At 44.0% G+C, this 18,647-nt stretch overlaps 3 protein-coding genes across 12 annotated transcripts in view; 1 reads left to right on the top strand and 2 right to left on the bottom strand.

Annotated features, from left to right (window-relative positions):
• Positions 1-18,647, top strand: part of PTER (phosphotriesterase related) — a 143,838-nt gene that overhangs the window by 59,781 nt on the left and 65,410 nt on the right. For 4 of the 9 annotated variants that reach the window (XM_077897063.1, XM_077897064.1, XM_077897066.1 and 1 more), the window contains 2 exons: positions 704-844; positions 6,007-7,249. In XM_077897063.1, coding sequence (XP_077753189.1) covers positions 704-844; positions 6,007-6,217 — 352 coding nt within the window. In that variant the 3' untranslated portion in view covers positions 6,218-7,249. Of the gene's footprint in view, positions 1-703; positions 845-1,621; positions 1,656-6,006; positions 7,250-18,647 lie in introns of those variants that run through there. The other 5 variants (XR_013379413.1, XM_077897068.1, XM_077897070.1 and 2 more) reach the window with 2 other exon arrangements.
• On the bottom strand, positions 6,952-16,355 carry C1QL3 (complement C1q like 3). Its single transcript, XM_077897077.1, has 2 exons — positions 15,462-16,355; positions 6,952-9,700 (listed from the first exon to the last, which is right to left on the bottom strand). The coding sequence occupies exons 1-2, from the start codon at positions 16,047-16,049 to the stop codon at positions 9,521-9,523; spliced, it is 768 nt and encodes a 255-aa protein (XP_077753203.1). The 5' UTR covers positions 16,050-16,355; the 3' UTR covers positions 6,952-9,520.
• Positions 17,966-18,647, bottom strand: part of RSU1 (Ras suppressor protein 1) — a 250,560-nt gene continuing 249,878 nt past the window's right edge. For both annotated transcript variants that reach the window (XM_077897074.1, XM_077897076.1), the window contains one exon: positions 17,966-18,270. Coding sequence is in view for 1 of the 2 variants with exons in the window: in XM_077897076.1 (XP_077753202.1) it covers position 18,270 (1 nt within the window). In the remaining variant the exon portion in view is untranslated. The remainder of the gene's footprint in view (positions 18,271-18,647) is intronic.

The following is an 18,647-nucleotide window of genomic DNA, read 5'->3' as shown; positions in this document are numbered from 1 at the left end:
GCTTCTCTGATATACCTTCCCTTTCTTATTCATTTACATAATCTTACATCATAAAACAGTGTTGTTCTTACTATGATCCCTAAAGAAATGAGAAGATATCCATAAAAATTATCATGAAATAATAAATTCTATTTAAAAGATAGGAATACTAGAACACAAATATCCATAGGAGTTTTGCCCCTTTTGGAAAAGTTGCAGTGATATTTACAAAGGCTTTGGAATTAATTTTGGAATCATTTTATGATCTTCACAAGAAAATCACCCAATTACCTTACCTTAGCTCCGAATTTTACCCAGATTAGTATTACTCACCTAATTCACCAGACTGATGCCAAACTCTCTTTGATAGCTTCCAGAGCTCATAGCAGTCCCACTTCTAGGAAGGATCTTCAAAAGAATATGGAACATATCCCAAGGACAAGTCTGGAGAATTACAAAATCGTTTTTGAGTAATGGCAGCATAATTAAAATGTCTATAGTTCCCAAGTACTTTAGAAGGGAAAACTCCCTTTTAGATAGGAGTAAATTCCCTTATTTCTGGTAACAAACTGAAGTCACTGTTTTATAGTCACATCCTAAGAGCTAACTCAAAGATTGTTACTTTAAATTATGTTCCAGTACGTAGTACACTTAAAACTTTTAATCTGTGTACGTGAAAGATATGCTCTTAACAATAACAGTGTGTCTGTCTTATTGTCTCTAGGACTATCCTTGATAAAAAGGAACTACTAGAGTTTGCTCAACTTGGCTGTTACTTGGAATATGATCTCTTTGGGACTGCACTCCTTCATTACCAATTCAACCCGGATATCGACATGCCTGATGATAATAAAAGAATTAGAAGGTAAATATGATGAAATCTCTGATAGCATTTCCTTTTACCAGCCCTTTTTGATTCATATCTGGGTGGGTATTAGCAAAGATTCGGAAAACAGTATGCAGGCGGAACCAGAGACTTGCAGAAAAAAAAATGTATCGATGCTGTTTCAGGGAGAAAAATCTCTATATATTATTTCAAGAAGCAAATGAGTCATCCTAAGTAGGCAAAAGCTTAGCAGCGCCTTAGAAGTTCAGTTGCAGATGGGCAGCTGACAAAAAACAGATAATACTTAACCCCTGCCACGACGATACGAGAATAAAGATGTTTTCCTCTTTTTCTCCCTAATGAAGTAAGTGGTTTCTTGCCCATGTTGTCCATACTGAAGTCCTAACCTCCTACAATGAATTTTTGAAATGCTTTATCAAAAACATTCACTCTGGAGATGATTGAAACTTAAAATGCTGTAAGTTGAATGTCTAAAGACCAAATGTCATATAAAATCCAATCCCTCGTAGTTGTCCAAGCAAATAATTGTATGAGTCATTCTCTGCAACCAAGTAGACTATGTTTGGAGCCAAGGACGGATGGGTACCTGGTTTGTCTTGGTTGCACGGTGATGTGAAGACTGAATGAGGCATGTGAGGGATAATGGGAGGAGAAACAGATTTGGGGTTCACAAGGGTGACTGGTTTGGGAATATTTAAGAGTTGCTCCCCAGTGGAGCCATGGATAAGGGTGTGAAGCTCAGGGCAGAGATCTGGACTCAGACATCAACGGAGGCATCTTTGGTCTGTATGTCAGGTTGGCAGCGTGGGAATGAATGAGACCACTCAGAGAAGAGGATAAGGACAGAACTCTGGGGAGCACTGATATTTAGGGAATGGACTCTGGAACAGTCACTCAGGGACAAACTGAAAAGTTTTCAAAGTGAGAAGAATATCAGGGAAATGTATTGTTGTGGGAGTTAGTGCAGGAGAACGCTCAACGCGGAAGGGCTTGGACACCTGACAGGTGGCAGACGTCAAGTGCGGCAGAGGCTGAAAAGTGTCCATTGGATTTCACAGTGTGGAGATTCTCTTGCACGTTCAGTCAGTGCAGTCTCTGTAGCAAAGGCGGGAGGAATGAGGCGGGGGTAAGGAAGAGGAGAGAGAATGTGGAGGCTACTCTTTCCAGAAGCTTGGTAGTAAAGGGAAGCCAGGGTGTAGGGCCAAAGTGAGAAGCCCTGGCTGGATCAAGGGAAGGCTTTGTTAAGCGTTGAGCAACGTCTCTGGGCTTGAGAGCGAAAGCGGAGAGACTGAGACGACCAGGCCTGGGAAGCTGTGCCTATCATTCTACAAGGTTGTTATGGAATTTATATGAAATAAAGGATGCAGACTTTTTATGGGAGCGCCTGGTGCAGAATATGAAAATAGTCCATCGATGCTAACTTATGAAAATCTGGAGAGGGGAGCGACGGAGCGAGGCTTTGAAGGAGACAAACAGATGGAATCTGAGGAGCAAACAGAAAGTTGGTTGAAAGGTATAAGGCGAGCGACGGAGTGAAGGCAGACAGACGTCACGGTGAGACCAGGAAACTGAGGACCTACGGCCACACGTGTTCTGCGGTGTCCCTGGGAAGCAGACATGCTTCTCTTCTGCGAAGGAAGGAACAGATTCAGGGCAGGACCTCGTAGACGAGGAGGAAGGCTGGGAACGGGTGCTGAGGGGACGGGAGAGACACCGATGGGACGCCTGGTGTGTGTGTGAGAGGCCGGTGAGGCTCAACATGGTGACGGCACAACTGTGAGGAGGTTGGGATTCTGTCTTCGAAAACATGGCTGACGGCAGGGGGACGGGTCATGACCTCAGAAGTGATGTCCAGAAACTGAGGCAAGCGGCAAGCGCAGGACACGCGTGCACACGGGGGTTGCGGGGAGGACCTCGAGCCGGGGCCACGGTTGGGAAGGCCTCAGCTCCTACCCGGGGCGGCCCACCTTTACAGCCGTGTGCCTTCTGCCGCCACGGGTAGGGTCACTCCTCTCCGATGGCCTCATTAGCAGTAAAAGATGCTTCAGGTTTAATGTCATCAGGGAGAGCTGGTTGATCCGGGTAACACTAGCTTCGTGGATATGGAGATGCTCAGCCGGCCATGAGCAAGCTGACCTGACCGATGAAGCTAGGTCTTTTAAAAGTGTTTTTAAACCACTGAAATCGGTTCTTGGACACACGGATTTATGGTTTGTCTTTGCTTCGTTCATTCTGTGTTATGATTCTCACTTACTTGCCCAGGAGCACCATTCAGTACAGGCAAACAAGCGTCCCTAGGGCCCTGCTAGCTGGGGCCGGGCTCGGGGGTGGATATTCTCTGGGATTTAGAGCGGGCCGTGTGGTAGGGCTCTCTCATCTTGCATGATCTCAAAACCATGATTTCCTGAGGAATGCCCTCCACCCATGTTTCACCATTCATCTTGGAAATGGGAAGTCTGCTTCTAGGACCTGCTTCCTCTTCCTAAGCCCCTTCGTGGCGGTGAGCTGTATCTTTTGTATCTTTTGGAGGACCCCTATGCCATCCATGGGCCTTCTCCCAGGCCTGAATAAGAGAGAGGGGGTCTGCAGAGCGGGTCTGTGAAGGAGGTACGGGGGGGAAGGACCACCCGCACCTCGCTTCATATTCGTCCTTAGCAACTTTTGGCTATTCTTTCAAGAACAAGAATATCATCCCAGTCAGCTTTCCTTGAACCAGACGTAAACATTCTAGATGTATGGAAATCCATCAGAATTTATGTCTAACGTATGTGTATTTATGTATATCTGCATACGTAGATGTACTTAATTGTTCTTAAATTAAAATCATGCATTAGGTCAGTTGACTCAAGCACAGCTCACGGTAATTATCGAATGACCTTCTGGGAGGGGGGTGTGCTCCAGTACCCCGCCTGTCCCCCCCTCTCTCGGGCACTTGATTTTCATCACCCATTGGCAGTCCTTTTGCGAGCCTTAGTCATCTTACAGCTCGGAACTGCAAGAACATAGAAGCACGCTTCTGCCTACCTCTGGTTTTCAGCCCCAGAAATTCTGTGTCTAACACCTGTTTTCAATCTTATGCTCCATTTCTCAAATCTTATTATATCTCTGCCTTTTCACACTTTGTAGTCTCTCTCTAATATTTGTTTGCAAAACACTAACTCATTTGTATTTCTATAATTACTGTCATATTTGTCTTCTCATCTACAGTGGTTCTTTCCTTCTGGCGGCATCTCTGGAACTACTGTTCTTCCATACAATGGCATAGCATGGGAGATGAGCTTTTATTTCAAGAGTGGCCAAGTTCTGTCTTGATAGGCAGAAGATAACTATGTCTGTAGCGCCACGATGGTGTCTCTCTCGTGAGAGAACTAGTTTCCAGATTCTTGACTTAATGAGTTCTAAGGGTTCTCGTTTTTCAATGAGTATCTTATCCATCATACTCTTTCCTTACTACTTCACAGCTCTATAACTTTGTATTTCAGGGTCTGGCACGAGGCCATGGGCAGAAATTTGTCTATTCCTATGATACACCTCTGTAGTAATGTGATATTCTTTTTTTCTCAGACCAGGCAAAGAAATAGAAATTTTGGCAAATGCTCAGGAAATATAAGGGGGAAGGTGTACCCTAAAATTTCCTGGTCATGTGATACTCCTTTTCAGTTGGGGATTCAGGTTTGTTATACTAAGTTTCAGCAATGTGTGCGCATCCCGTCAAATCTTCCTCTTTTTTACATAAATGATCATGTAATTCTCTTAGAGAATTCCCTTAAATGGGGTTTGTTCCAAAAGTAACGCCAGATCAGAGCTTTGGGACGTTATACAAATTTTAAAGAGGTAAATATCCATGGTGGCACAGACAGCAGTCCAAGTACTTATAGGACATGCGGGGGTACACGTGACATGAATGCAGATTTCTAGACGAAAAGGCTCAGGGTGGCTCTTCTCTGGCACTTGCATTCCTTTGACCTACAAACACAAGACCTCATCTTCAATGATCATTTTATTTTAAAATGTATGTTCTCAGAGGGCAGGGCTTTGTGCTTGCCGTTTTTGTGTAGTGGCCCACATTTTGCTTATTTTAGTAGTTATGAAATATGACTCATGCACTAGGATGGCAAGAAATGTCATAGAAACAAAAAGAATACCTTTTAAATAATTAGCCCGTGGAAAAAGGTGCTTGTCCGACCATCTAGATTCATTTGGGAATCCAGAGACTGACAAGACCGCATAAAGAATGCCAGAGAAGAACCACTGTCTCCAAGTACACGTCCTGCCATCAGAGACTCGTGGAAGTCACGACAGACACTGCCCAGAGTCCAGACGCACACAGATGGTGGCTGTCAGGAGGTGACTCACACTATAGATTACAGCATTTAACAAAGCAAAGAGGATTAGATGTTTAGACAGTAGTTGGAAAGCCATTCTCTAGGCAACTGACTATATATTTAAAGGAACAGCTCAATATTTAGAACAATCTTGTTGAGATAGAAGGAAGATAGAGTAAGTCTTTACTGGTTGATTTAATCCAATGCCTCAAGATGACTACTAAGTCGAAATTCCCGCAGACTTCAAAGGGACCGTTGTTCAAAATACAGAGGTACCTTTGCTGACCTTTTTTAAAATGACCATCTAGTTTATCATATGCCCTTCACTTTCAAACCAGCAGATTCTACTCTCAGAATATTTCACTTGTACAAATATTTCTTTGGTTTCCCTATTTTAGACACAAATTCCAATTGATTATATTTGCTGGAAGAAAGGAGAGAGAGAGAAAGGAAATGGGGTCTGGAAAATGGGCCCATTAAGAGAGAGATTTTAGAGCAGAGGGCTGGATACAAATCCAGAATGAAGTTACTTTGTGACATGCCAAAGTGGCCGTTCATACAGACCAGCACATCTTATTAGAGGCTGTTTTTAATGCAGTATTGCAGGCATTGTGGTAAATACCGCAGGCTAGAAGTTTCTGTGTGCATGGAATCAGGGTCACGTTCCTAGTAGGATGCAATACTATCTTTATCACTATCATGCAATATTTATTAAGGGTCTCCCACTACACATGCCATAGCAGGAGACCGTATTTCTACAGCAAGCACAACAGGTTTATGAATAAAACGTTTAAAGCACTCCGATCATTTTAAATGTGAGACCAATGCCATGTAATGAGTTAACATTTTTCACAGAGTGCGTCTTCTGGTGGATGAGGGCTATGAAGATCGAATTCTGATGGCGCATGACATACATACGAAGCACCGGCTAATGAAATACGGAGGTCACGGCTATTCTCATATACTTACCAACATTGTTCCTAAAATGCTGCTTAGAGGTATCACCGAGAATGCACTTGATAAGATACTCATAGAAAACCCTAAGCAATGGCTAACTTTCAAATAGGATGGTTGTTTATGAATTCACACCTTGAGTATAAAGCTTGCGGAGGACACTTCTCAGTGATTTCAAACCCACTGTGAAATATTAATCAGAGCTCTGTAGGACTCATGACGGGTCGTTTCATCTTTAGGAGAATCAGAAGAGTTTTGCCTTCTCAGAAACCAGTTACGACCTCTGTGCCTTTAGGAAGCTACTGACTTAATTGGGCCTATTGTTTTGCCTTCACAAAATAAACACAGAAATACCAATTTCCAAACAGTGATTTACAGTCTGTATCCTCTTAGTGGAGTCTCGTTTTGTTTTCTTAATCTATCAGCTGCACTACTTGAGAAAATTTAAAGTGTTTCTAGTCAAATTACCCCCTTCTGGAGCAATCTAATGTTTCTTGTAATATTGATGATCGTACTAATTATCCTGCTGTTCTTTAATTAATGCTTAATGAATAATATGGCACTTTAAAATTGCTTCGGCAGCAAGGGAAGTTAAATTTTGCAGCTTTTTTTTTTTTTCCATAGGATATTGTAATACAATTACCAATTCACATTGGTAAAAATATTGTGTAAGCTTAATCATATGCCATCTCCCTTATCTGTATTTACTGATAATAAATCAGTTTGGTTGCCTTTGGCTTGCTGGTATCCATTTTTGCTGTAAAACTTTGTTGCTTTAAAAAATTTGTAGAAGGGAGCATGAACACATAATGCTCAATTATAAAAATTCAATCATAAAAGTCAAAATATATTACATAATATAGTTTAATGAATCATTACATTGATAATAACAAAGGCCACAGTTTAATTAATAATATATAATGCAAAAAAAAAAAGAGAGAAATGTTAGCCTTATATATATTCCCTTTATTTCCTTTACCTTTTATTTGTTTTTCCTTGGGCCTAAACAGAGAAAATAATGCTTAGTTATCTGAAGAAAAGGTCAGATCCATTAGAAATGACATTCTGATTCTAGAGCCTATTCTTGAAAAGGTACCCAGCCCTGATGTTTTGTGTAAATAAAGCCTTTTTAAAACTCACAGAAGATGTGCACTGCTGTTTTATAAATTAATCTTTTGGTTGATTCCTCATTATGCTGTTTGTTACCCCACCACCACCACCACCAAAAAAATCCCCAAACTCTTTCTACCAATCCCTCTTGATAAATATATATTGTTAAACAGAAATAAATCCATTGCAACTCCTTTATGAATCTGCTAACATATCAGAAAAAGCCAACAGAATTAGTCATTATTCTTGATGAACGGGCTAAGTGTTTTTAATCATAAAAATCATGACAGTTACTCAGACCAAGGCATTTAAACCAAGCCAACAGCACCTTCAGATGGGAACATGCGTAACTCTTTTGGAAAGTTGAGGTTTTCTAAATACAAGATATTTCTGTGGATCAAAGATGATCAAGCTTTCTGTGTATTAGAACAGAAAGTACCCAAGAGGAATGAGCCAGAACAAACTAATTCCTTTAAATGAAAAAATGCAAATGTCCTTCACCAGTAAAACAAGCAGATTTTTACATCCCTGTTTTTCAAATCTATGCATTCAGAGAGTCTTCAAAGGCAACAGAGAGGGGAACGGATTTTTCATTGTAATAGTGGAAGTTGTCTGATAGGGTATATCAACATGCATTTTTAATCTTTTTCTTAGGTTAAAGAGATGGCTTTGGCAGTGTGTTTTAACCAGAGAGAAATGATTTGCACTACTCTCGGAATCTACTTTACTGTCCGCTTTAATCCACCTGAGAAAAAAAGAAAAGGAATTGATAATTCAAACGCATATAATTCATAAACGTTGCAAAAGAGAGCCACTTTGTTTGTGCAGTCCTAATATTAACAGTCTGCCACAGAATGCAGTGGAAGTATTGATTGGCATATGGTAATAAAGAAACCATAGGCTTAATTTACAGACATGTGATGTATAGGGCATTTTAACCAAATGAAATTTAATTTTCTGGGTAACTCTTACAAGAGAAGTCATTTAAATTATTTTGCTATTCCATATACTTTTGTAATCCAAAATATATTTCGATCCAAAATAAGTCAAATAATTTATGTGTGTTTGTGTGTATATATACACATATTTTTTAAATTAAATTTCGAGGCTATACAGCCACTGTGCCTATGGTCTGAAGCCATTATATATATGTATATATATACACACACACATATATATGTGTGTGTGTATATACATATATATAATATTTGATCTAACGTGTGTGTGTTTTATGTGTACACACACAAATACATGTATGTGTAGCACGTATTTGTATAAAATATATACACTTTGTTGTCTTATTGGTTACATGTGAAATCGTTCATTTTGAAATAATCTCGGGCCACGCCTTGTAGTAACTATTCGAAGGCCTTAACTTAGGGTCCCCTTGGTGACTCATGCAGTAGCTCAAATTAAACCATTGTGCATTGGGTTATGAATAATCTTTTGTTCCAAAGAAGCCGAAAGCCTCAGTCTGATTTAACACCAAAGAATAAATGTCTCTGACTTTCTAAGTAAATCTAAACGCATTCTATTGACAAAATGGACACACAGGGGAATTTCTAAATACCATACATAATTACACATTTTCACACTTAGAGGGTAATCCTATGATACAATTTCGATCTCTATATTTAAAGACTATCACCAGAAAAGAGAGAAAAGAAAATTCGTAAGAAAAAGAAAATGTGAAAATGATCACAGGCTTGGGAATTCCCTCAAATCCAGAAGATTCCAGGTTAAGGCTTGAAGTTGAATCATTCCCAGGACTAGCTCTAAAGTTAACAAAAGTACAAGGCAAACAATTTCTTTGGGGACAAGCAGCATTATTTCAATCAGACCTTCTCCTGCAGGGTAAACTCATTCTCCCCACACTATGAATGGACTCCAAGTATCATAATAAGCAGGTAAACTCACAAGAACCGAAGCTGACATATGGATAAAAGCAGCAAGATCACAGTACACCAAAGTATCATATATATTGGAGAAATAATTCAGTGTCTTAGATTTTTCTATAAAAATTTGTGATCTATATAGGACTTCATTCACATGGACACTAACGATAAGGAGGAGTATTTGCTTTGGCGGTAGTGGATAACACATCTGCTTATCTTGCTTTTAATATATTTTTTTTTACATGATGTTTCTGAGTGTACAGATGTGAGTCAGGTAGCATTTGCATTGCCCACATATACACAACTGAGGTGCCCCGCAACCGGCATCCCCCGGGGATCCTTGATTCACGGACGTTAGCCAAACGAATCCAGTGTCCAAACTCAGAATAAGCAGCTTAGTTTCTGCGGTATCAGTCAGCGTAAATAATAAATCCAGAAAATGTGCTGTATTTGTTGTTATTCCCTCCGTGGGCTTTCCCACCATCTAATTTGATGTAGACTTCATCTCCCGGCTCCAGGTGAAGAACCACACTGTTACTGGCATAGTCGTAATTCTGATCAGCGTCTTGAGCGATGGCACTGGCACGCACCTGTGTGGAACAAACAAGAATTAGAATTTGGAGGAGAAGATGCCCAGGTTTCCTCTTTGCCATTCACACAGCCTCAGAAGCCCACCTGCTGCCATAGCACAGGATTCAGCGTGGGGGAGTCCCCCTAGGCACCCCGGAGCTCTACGGGGCTAGCTCTGTAACAGTTTCAACTATGCCCACTGGAAAGGAGCAGAACCGAGTAAGAGGTGCTTTCGCCAGGGCCATTCCAGCAGTCTCTTCCCACCGCAGGTTGTCGACAACACACACCACGCTATCCTCTTCCTAAATCAGCACTTTTTCTAATTCCTTGAATCTCCAGGCCCAATCCCTTCTCGAAATGGGAAATAAGGGTATTTTTTTTTTTGCATTTTAATTTAAGCCAATTAGCAATATGCTAACCAGACGTTTATGAGGACAGAGAGAGGTTCAATCCAAACCTCAGCTGGTCCCCACGATTATGAGAAAATTGAGATCCAGAGCAGTTGAGGCTCAGAGACATAACACGACTCCGACTCTACTGTATAGGGAGAAGGAAAAAAAAAAAAGAAGAAGAAGAAGAGAGCCTTTTGATTTAGGGCTTTTGAAAATCTTGGCCAGAAACCTCATTTAAACATCACCCAAGTGTGCTGAGTTCATTTTTCCATTTTTGCCTTTTTATTACTTACCTGTGATGCGTGCGCTTGAATAAATTATTTAATGTCAACATACCTAAAAGTTACAGAAGGAACTAAGCTTTGAGGCCTCTAAAATTCCTAAAAATTTTTGACTGATATGATTGAATATCCTTTTACATTTAAGTGATCCTAAAAATGTGTGGTTTGCTTTGAGGACAGAAGTTGCCTATAATCTACTCATGCTGAGCCTGTGATCTCATTAGTGGGTTGGCAGACATTTGCAAACAGTCAAATTGCCTATCATTTCAAGTAATATGGACATTCCATCATATCCTCAACTCAAATTAGGCTTCCTATTTATTTAGCTATATCTTGATCCTGCCTTGGAAAAAAATGTTCGATAGGCAGACTTGTATTTGATTGATTTCGGTAAAACATCCACTCTGTGGCTTGTTTCTATTCCACTATAATGGTATTTCCCTGAATACCATAGCAAGTGATTTAGTGGTTTTGTAAACCTGCATTATGTAATAATGCATGACTTGGGGTAGAGTATGCTGGATTTTATCACTTGGCAAAATGAGAGAAAAGAGACATAAGTCAAGAATTTCCATGCATTTCTTTCAAAACTTAAACGATAGGTTTTCAAATTAAATTTTCATGCGGTGTGTTCTCACATTAATGCTGAAATGTTAAAAAAGGAGAAGGCTCTTTGACACTGCTGAACTTGTAAAGTAATTTGAGTAGTATTTTAAAAATTTCTTTGTGGGTATCGTATAGCAAAAGGAGAAAGGGGCTTAAAAGATTTAGAATTGCTTAACACTGTGCTGACACTAATACAGTGAAAGCAATATGCCATGCAATTATGCTCAGAAACACTGACTCAAATGTATACACCAATTCAGTGAAGCGATCTGTTTTGACCGCTAAGTAATAATACAATTTAATGTTGTAATATTTCCTAGAAATTAATCATAAGTTTGTAGGAGTTGAGTGCTTTGATTTATTAATTTCGCCTAGTCATTAATGCCCCGGGGGAAAAAAAAATCTACAAGGAGGATAGCACCATTATGACCTCATCTTTTTTTTTTTTTTTTAAACGTGTGGACTTTTTAATGGGTGAGAAAATTTAAAACACAAATCAGTCATTTAGCCATGCCAGTAACATATTAATGAGCAATCCATAAATATATTTTTCAGCTATTATTAATAACCAGACACATTTTATTTAGTGCTTTAGGTGTCTAATATATGCTCTCTGGGTATTGCTTTAACACTGTTTTCTATATAAAGACATCTGGGAACCAGTACTCATTAAAATCCCTCCATTTAGAGACAATAGTCTTAAATATACATGTAATGCAGTTTTTATTCTACAGGGTATAAGCACAAAGCCATGTAAATATGACCATTTTGATTCTGTAGCTACAACCACAAAAACCTGCAAATGCATTAGTGCGATCCCACAGACTGGAAGGTTACCCTTATGGTTTTTCACTTCCTTTGTTGTGTGATAGCTTTTTAATGAAAGTGATTCTCTTAAGATTTTAACCTATACTGTAGGTTACGAGACTTTCCCAATTAAATAACTGCCATACCCCAGTGTACTTTGCATGATTTTTGTACACCTGCTCACCTGATCCTACCGTAAAGGTATAATGGAACTTGAAATTTCAAGCTCTAGTAATCAGCTCGGTGACTTCCAACAACTCTCCCTTAAAGCCATCAAACTACAGGGAAGGTAATGCATCCACCTTGGAGGCTATTTTCAGGTTCCTAAATGTACACCGATTTCAGCATTTTCTCCGGGAATATGATGCATCCTTTCCTTCCCCGATATACTCATTTCTGCCTAAATGTACTCTAATATCTTTTCATATTATAAGTTAACTATTTGGAGCCTGCTTGATCTGTAGCGCATGTTTCACAGCTTTTAAAAAGAGAGTATTAATTTGGCATTTCATTAATCTCACCAATTTATGAAGGAATATCCACCCACGAACTATTGTTTCCAATATATCTCATGTTCATTGGTGTTGTAATTAATACCTTCTTAGAATAAACCAGGCCTTCAATTATTTTATAGTTCTAATCTTGAGCCAGTTCTAGTTTTTATGATAGGGGCTTATTATAGTGGTATTACATTGGCTGTATTCAAAGAACAATTTCTAAATTCAGGTTTTCTGCTAAAGGTATGCGAACACATTAAAATTATATTTCCTGTCTGTGAAGCCATTCGAGTCCAACTTTTACCTTGCATATGCACTGTCATGGGCTCTCAACGAATGGTATGGTTAAATTTAGGTTGATGGTTTCATGGGGAATATGAGAACTGTGATCCTTTTAGTGGCATGTCTGTGAGAACATAGTAGCTTGTGTGGCTTTAGCATTATCTTATTAGTGAGGGTTTATTATTAGAGACAATATTTATGGTAACATTTGCTAATTTAATTAATTGCTACTGATGCTCTCATAATTTCATTTTCATTGTACTTCTGTGGAATCATAAACAAAAGGTTAAGTGGTGCATCAGATTAATTTACTGGCCTTTGATGTTTCCATCTGTGATCCTGCATTCAACACAAAGCATAAATAAAATGGTTCTCATATGGTTACGGTCCAGAGGCATTCCCTCTATCCTAGAGTGAACTGAATTTTTAGTTTAATTTTTGTGCTTCTCAAATCCACTTAATCCATAGAACATTACGCTGACATGGATCTCTGAGTTTCTGTTTTGTGAAAACAAATTAGGTCTGCTCAGGGGGGAAGCTGCCATTCTAAGAAGTGATCAGACAAGAAGAGAACTGAAAATCATGGATAAACTATTTAAAATTAAGAAAATAAACTTTATAAAATATTCCTCACTTGCAACTGTCTACAGATCAGACTTTACAAAACAGTTCTATTTTGTAACTCCTAAACAGTAATATTTCCTTAACAGTAATATTTTAATAGCTATTTTCCAAACTAGTCCATGCCAAGTTGAAAATACATTGTTTGTTGCTACCCATATCTTCCTGAATTACTTGTTGCACACCTTTTGAAGAAGTAACAGCTTAATAATGCCAATGGAGAGCTTTATACATGATAAGGTCAGCTGGTTTGCCCTATTTTTTTTTTCCTCATGCTTGTAGAATGTGCATGCTAGGCTGATACAAAGGAGCATTCGGCTCTCCAAACAATGAAATAATTTTAAAAACAAAATGCACCTAAAACACGTGTACAAAATGGTTTTCTTGGGATCAGTTCAATATACCCGGGCTCAGCAGTTGACACAGCCACCTTTAAACTAATTTAAATGTGCCATCCCCTGATTTTTCATGCAATTGCCAATTTCCAGGTATTTAAAGATGTATTTTTATTCAGTGGCTGATAAAACTTGAACATTATTCCATTTTAATTAAAATCTCTAAAAACAATCCTTCAGTCTTGACAGTATTTTCCAGACCTAACCTTTGAGTCAGGAGAGAGCCAACTGGTAAATAAATGGGTGCCTCATCGCTGTCTGCTAAGGGGCTGCTCATAAACCATTTTGTAAAGGTAACACAATAGCTCTATTTTGGTACAGTGAGTCATGCCCTTTTTAGCCATTTACCTAAAACCAACTCACTGCTCTGTAAATAATCTTTATCTTAATATTATTTTTGTGCATAATAACTATAATAAACAACCCTGTCAGTGCCTCCTGGTGGCCATTTTTCCTTTTTTTGTTTGTTTGTTTGTTTGTTTTACTTGTCCTGTGGGGTCCTGGAGCTATTGACTTCTAAATTCCTTTAGAAGTGATGGGTGGGAAGAGGGAGGAGGGACAGGATTTTTTGTTCTTTCCTTCTGATACATTTAGAATATTTGTCTTTCACTTTTGAAAAAAAAAACAAAACAAAACAAAAGAAAACAAATCAAAACCCTGCAAAACTCTGATACCGAGCTAGGTCTTTGGAAGAAATCTTGCCTTAATGCTGCTTTAATGGAAACCTGGATTATAACTAAAGAAGGTCTGGATTCAAGGAGCGGGTGACCTGAAGCCCCGTGGCGCTTGTTAAATCTAAGTTGGCCATGGCGGGGTTCTGGGCCATTCCCTGTGCCACCCAATCGGCAAAATTAAAGCCAGAGAACTCAGCCCAGACTGCAGGCTGCAGGTTGCAAGGCCTGGCCCAGAGCGTGGCTGCTGATTCAGCGCGCACCTCAGGTCCGGATGACACTCTCAGGTAGTTACAGCCACTATTTTCCTCTCCGAAGAGATCAGACCCACTTGGGGTGACCCCGAATTCCTCAAGCAAACGGTAAAGTGGCCCCAGCATAAAACTGCAGCCCCGTGACCCCCGTGGCAGGGCCGACCGGCTCGGGAGAGCGTCTCGGAGGAGGCCGGGGCTAATCTGAGGCCAGTTCCCAGTCAAGGCCGAGGCGCCTGGCTTGGGAGGAGGCAGGGTTGGAAAGACCGTCACGCAGGAGGCCCCGGGGGCTCCCCGGGGCGAGGCCCTTCGCCCTCCGCGCACCTGCCTGTGCGGCCTCCTACTCCGGCCAGTGGAGTCCCGCTCCTGCATTTGGGTGCGCGTTTTACTGAGTACACCCATGAGTCTCAACTTTTTTTCTTTTGCTGCCAGGACTCATTCGGTCCCCTTCTCCTCCTTGGGCTGAGATCTAAGCCGGAGTTCGTCCCTTGCATTTGACGGTCTGCTCGTTTCCCGGGGCTGGGACGCCGCTGGGGCCTTGCGACCGCCAGTCCGCGGGTCCCCTCGTCGGCCCTGGGACGGGCCACACTGGGACTCGCTCCTTCGGGTCCCTTCCTTCTCCCGCGGGCCCCTTTCTCCCGCCTGGCACGCCCATTTCGGGGCTCCCCCTGCCCTGCTGTTCCAGGCGAAGCCCGAGAGCGCCCCTACGCTGCTGAAGAACCCCCCACGCCCCCCGCACCCCGGGGCCCCGGCTGTCCAGGGGACCGAGCTCCGGGCTCCCCCACCCTCGAGGGGCGCTCACGCCGGCCCGCCCGCGCGCTCGCTCCGAGCGGAGCGCAGGTCCCGGCGGGGGGACCGCCCTCTCCAGGCCTCCGGGCGCCCCCTTCGGCTCCCACCCCCGTTTCCGGGGTCTCCTCCCTCCTGCCTGCACCTTCCCGCGCTCCCTCCCCGCCCACCCCGCTGCCCGCCCGCACTCACCTGGTTGTTCTTGCAGAGATCAGCCCACATGCTGGTGCCGTCCCCTCCGCGCATCAGGACGTGGTAGGTGAAGAAGTAGATGCCCGGGATAGAGCAGGTGAACTTGCCCGTGGTGGGGTCGTAGTGGTTGCCGAGGTTGGTGACCACGTCGTCGAACTTGAGCACCTCGTAGCCTTCGTGCTGCCGCTTGAGGCCGGCGTAGAAGGCGATCTTGGGCACGGTGCTGTAGGTGGCGGCACTGATCGCCCCGGCCGCGTTCAGGCCCGGCGCCCCGGGCGGGCCCGGCAGGCCTTGGCGGCCGGGCTCGCCCTTCTCGCCCGGAGGGCCCACGGGACCCGGCGGCCCGGGCTCCCCGGGGGGCCCCCGCGGGCCCGCCTTCCCCGGCCTGCCGGCCTCGCCCTTGGGGCCCTGGATGAAGGTGGGCAGGGACTGCATGAGGCCGCGGTCGGGCGTGGCGGCGGTGCTGGGCGCCTTGGTGCCCCCGTAGGGGTCGCAGACCATGCGGCAGGTGCCCAGCATCTCGTAGTGCGCCGACGTGCCGGCCGAGCTCACCAGCACCGGGATGAGGATGACCAGCAGCAGCACCATCACCACCCCCAGCGCCCCGGCGGCGATCAGGCGCCTCCTGCTGCCCACCAGCCGGCTCAGCGCGGGGCGATCCTCTTGTCTGCTTTTGGACAAAATTTTGAAGGTTGGGCGGGGACCTCCTCAGAGCCGAAAACAACCCCCTGCGAACCCCAACTCCCCTGGGCGCGCGCGCGCCGGCCGCTCCCCGCCTGCTCCCGCTCCCGCTCCCGCTGCCCCGCGGAAGCCGCGGCTGGGGACGGAGCTCGGACGCCGAGTGACTTGAGCTGAAGTCCCGGGCTGGGGGCGGGGGCCGGGGGCGGGGTGCGCGGGGCGCCCTCCTGCCTCCCGCGAGCCCCTCGGCACCTGTGGCTGCGGCGGGCGCGGGCGCGGGCGCGGGCGGGCGCGGCCACCCGCAGGGCAGAGCCTGCCGCCGCCTCTCGCTCCGGCCGGGCCGGCTCACACTTTTATGCAGCCGCGGCGTGCGATCGACTTTTCCGTTTTTGCCGACTGCGCCAGTTCGCACCAACTTTCCGTCTGAAGTTGCCTTTTCCTGCCTCCTCCCTTTGCCTCCTTCGCGAGCTCCGTTCGCCCTTGCGGCGCCTCTCTCCGCCTCCCCTGCAGCCGCCCCTGCTCGGGAGACGCGCACCCCAGGCCCCCGACCGCGCCCCGGTGAGCTCGGCAGGCTCGGGGCCGGCGCGGAGGAGCTGGCGAGCAGCGGCGGGCGCCTCGCGGCCGGCAGCCGAGCGCCGCGGAGACTGAACGCAGACTTGTGCCTGGGCACCACCTGCCAGGAGAAGAGGAGGCTGACAAACGCGCGCCGGAGCAATTTATAGGCACCCAAGGCACAGAGGAAGGGGAGCCGCTTTGGCATCTCACTGCAGCATCTGCTCTGCTCATCCCACTCAGAGAGAGTTTGGCATTACTCTGACAATGTGGGATTTTATCCCCCCCCCCCAGCCTCTCTCTCTCTCTCTCTTTTTTTTTCCCCTCCGCACATGGATGAACAGTGAGATCGTGAATACTCCCTTGCTGAACCCAGGTGATGGCAGCGCTCTCGCTGGACATACCTGGAGGGGGGCGGGGGAGACAGATGTGCAATAGCCTTGGGTCCTCGAAGGTCACACCTAAGCCCTCTCTTTACCCCCCACCCCCACCCCGCGCCCCGCGGCGCCAGTTGGAGGATGGAGGTGAAGGTTGAAAAGACGGTGGCTTGGTTGACAGTATTTCTCTACTGGCTCACCCACCCTCAACCGGTACTTCAGGTGCTTTTCAAAATGCCACTTTTAACATAAGAAGGGCCCTTTAGAATTTTTCCAGATGGGTTTTTTTTTTTTTCTTTTTAACCTTATGGTTTTCCTTGCCATCCTTCTAAAATGAAAAATAAGATGCTACCCAGAGAACAGTAAGGTGTGTTGAAAAGCCAAAGGACGTCCTGGAGGATTATGGATGAACAGGCCCACCACACAATAGGGTGGGGGTGGGGGGGGTTTCTCTTAACAAATGCTGCAGATGGCGAGTATATAACTATGCCCTCTATTCGCAGGATTACAGTTCTAGCTACCTTTCGGGAGATCCTGCCCCTGGACCTGAAACTGCATTTCCTTGCACTTACATGTATGGGAAATAATCACTTGTCAAAAGGTCTTTAAAAGACTTAAGACAAACCAAGCAGGCTTTACCAAAGTACGGGGTAAGGTCTTTTGCTGAGATATGGAAAGTGTCCTATTAGCTTCACAGGGCATTTCCTGCATGTACACTGAGGCATGGGAGGAAAAAGGAAAAAATATGAGAAAGAAGAGCCCCATTTGCAGTTGGGAGAGCGGGAGAAGGAAAAGCCTGGTTTTGTAATATTAATGTAAAACCCCCCAGAGTAGGTATTAGGCAACTTATCCCACTAACAAATACATAAGGCACAAGAACAGCTTTAAATAAACAAGTGGAATTGATTTGTAAATCATACTTTTGCATTCAGGAGCAATAGATGTCAATCAAATGTGGATGACATTTGCTTGTCAATACGGGGATGATGGCTGGGAAGATGGTGACTTATTACATCAGGGTGAGAATCAGAAATGAGAAGCCAGAACAAATAAGACTACAGCAAGCAAACGATGACATCCCCGGGGTGACGATCGGCGGCCTGGGATCCTGTCTGTGGCCTCCACAGCAGAGCATTTTCCATTTCTGTTTCTTCTGCCTAACTTCCACCCCGCGCCAATTTGGTTCTTTCTTTCCTTCTTCTCTGTTTCGAAACGAAATAAGGTCAAATGAGAGGCAGAAGAAAACAAAGATTCATTGATTCTTTTAAGAGAAATGTCAGCGGCTCCTTCAGATCTTTCCTGGGAGAATCTAGAGTGAGGCCCTGGTCCCTGGGGCTCAGCCCGGCCTAGGTCTCTGTATTTTCTCTCCCTCTGGCTGCTAAGGTTACTCCTGCTCCTGTATGTAACTGGACAAGAGTCCTTCCCACTCCCCAAATCTTTAACTTTTAGGGTAGTGGTTTTAAAAGTGTGTGTCCATGTCTTGGGCATAATTATACATCTATTTCAGAATACCTGGGTTCACACGAGGTACCGTATTTTCATATGTTTGAGCAGCAGACACATGGAAATAACACACTAT

This window comes from Canis aureus, chromosome 5 (genome assembly GCF_053574225.1).
Source record: "Canis aureus isolate CA01 chromosome 5, VMU_Caureus_v.1.0, whole genome shotgun sequence".
Lineage (NCBI taxonomy): Eukaryota > Metazoa > Chordata > Mammalia > Carnivora > Canidae > Canis > Canis aureus.
This window is presented reverse-complemented; position numbering and strand designations above follow the sequence as displayed.

Coding starts and splice junctions, on each gene's coding strand:
- C1QL3 (XM_077897077.1), bottom strand. CDS start 16,049: ATGGTGCTGCTGCTGGTCATCCTCATCCCGGTGCTGGTGAGCTCGGCC. Junction 9,701..15,461: donor ATCTCTGCAAGAACAACCAG/GTGAGTGCGGGC, acceptor TGTTCCACACAG/GTGCGTGCCAGTGCCATCGC.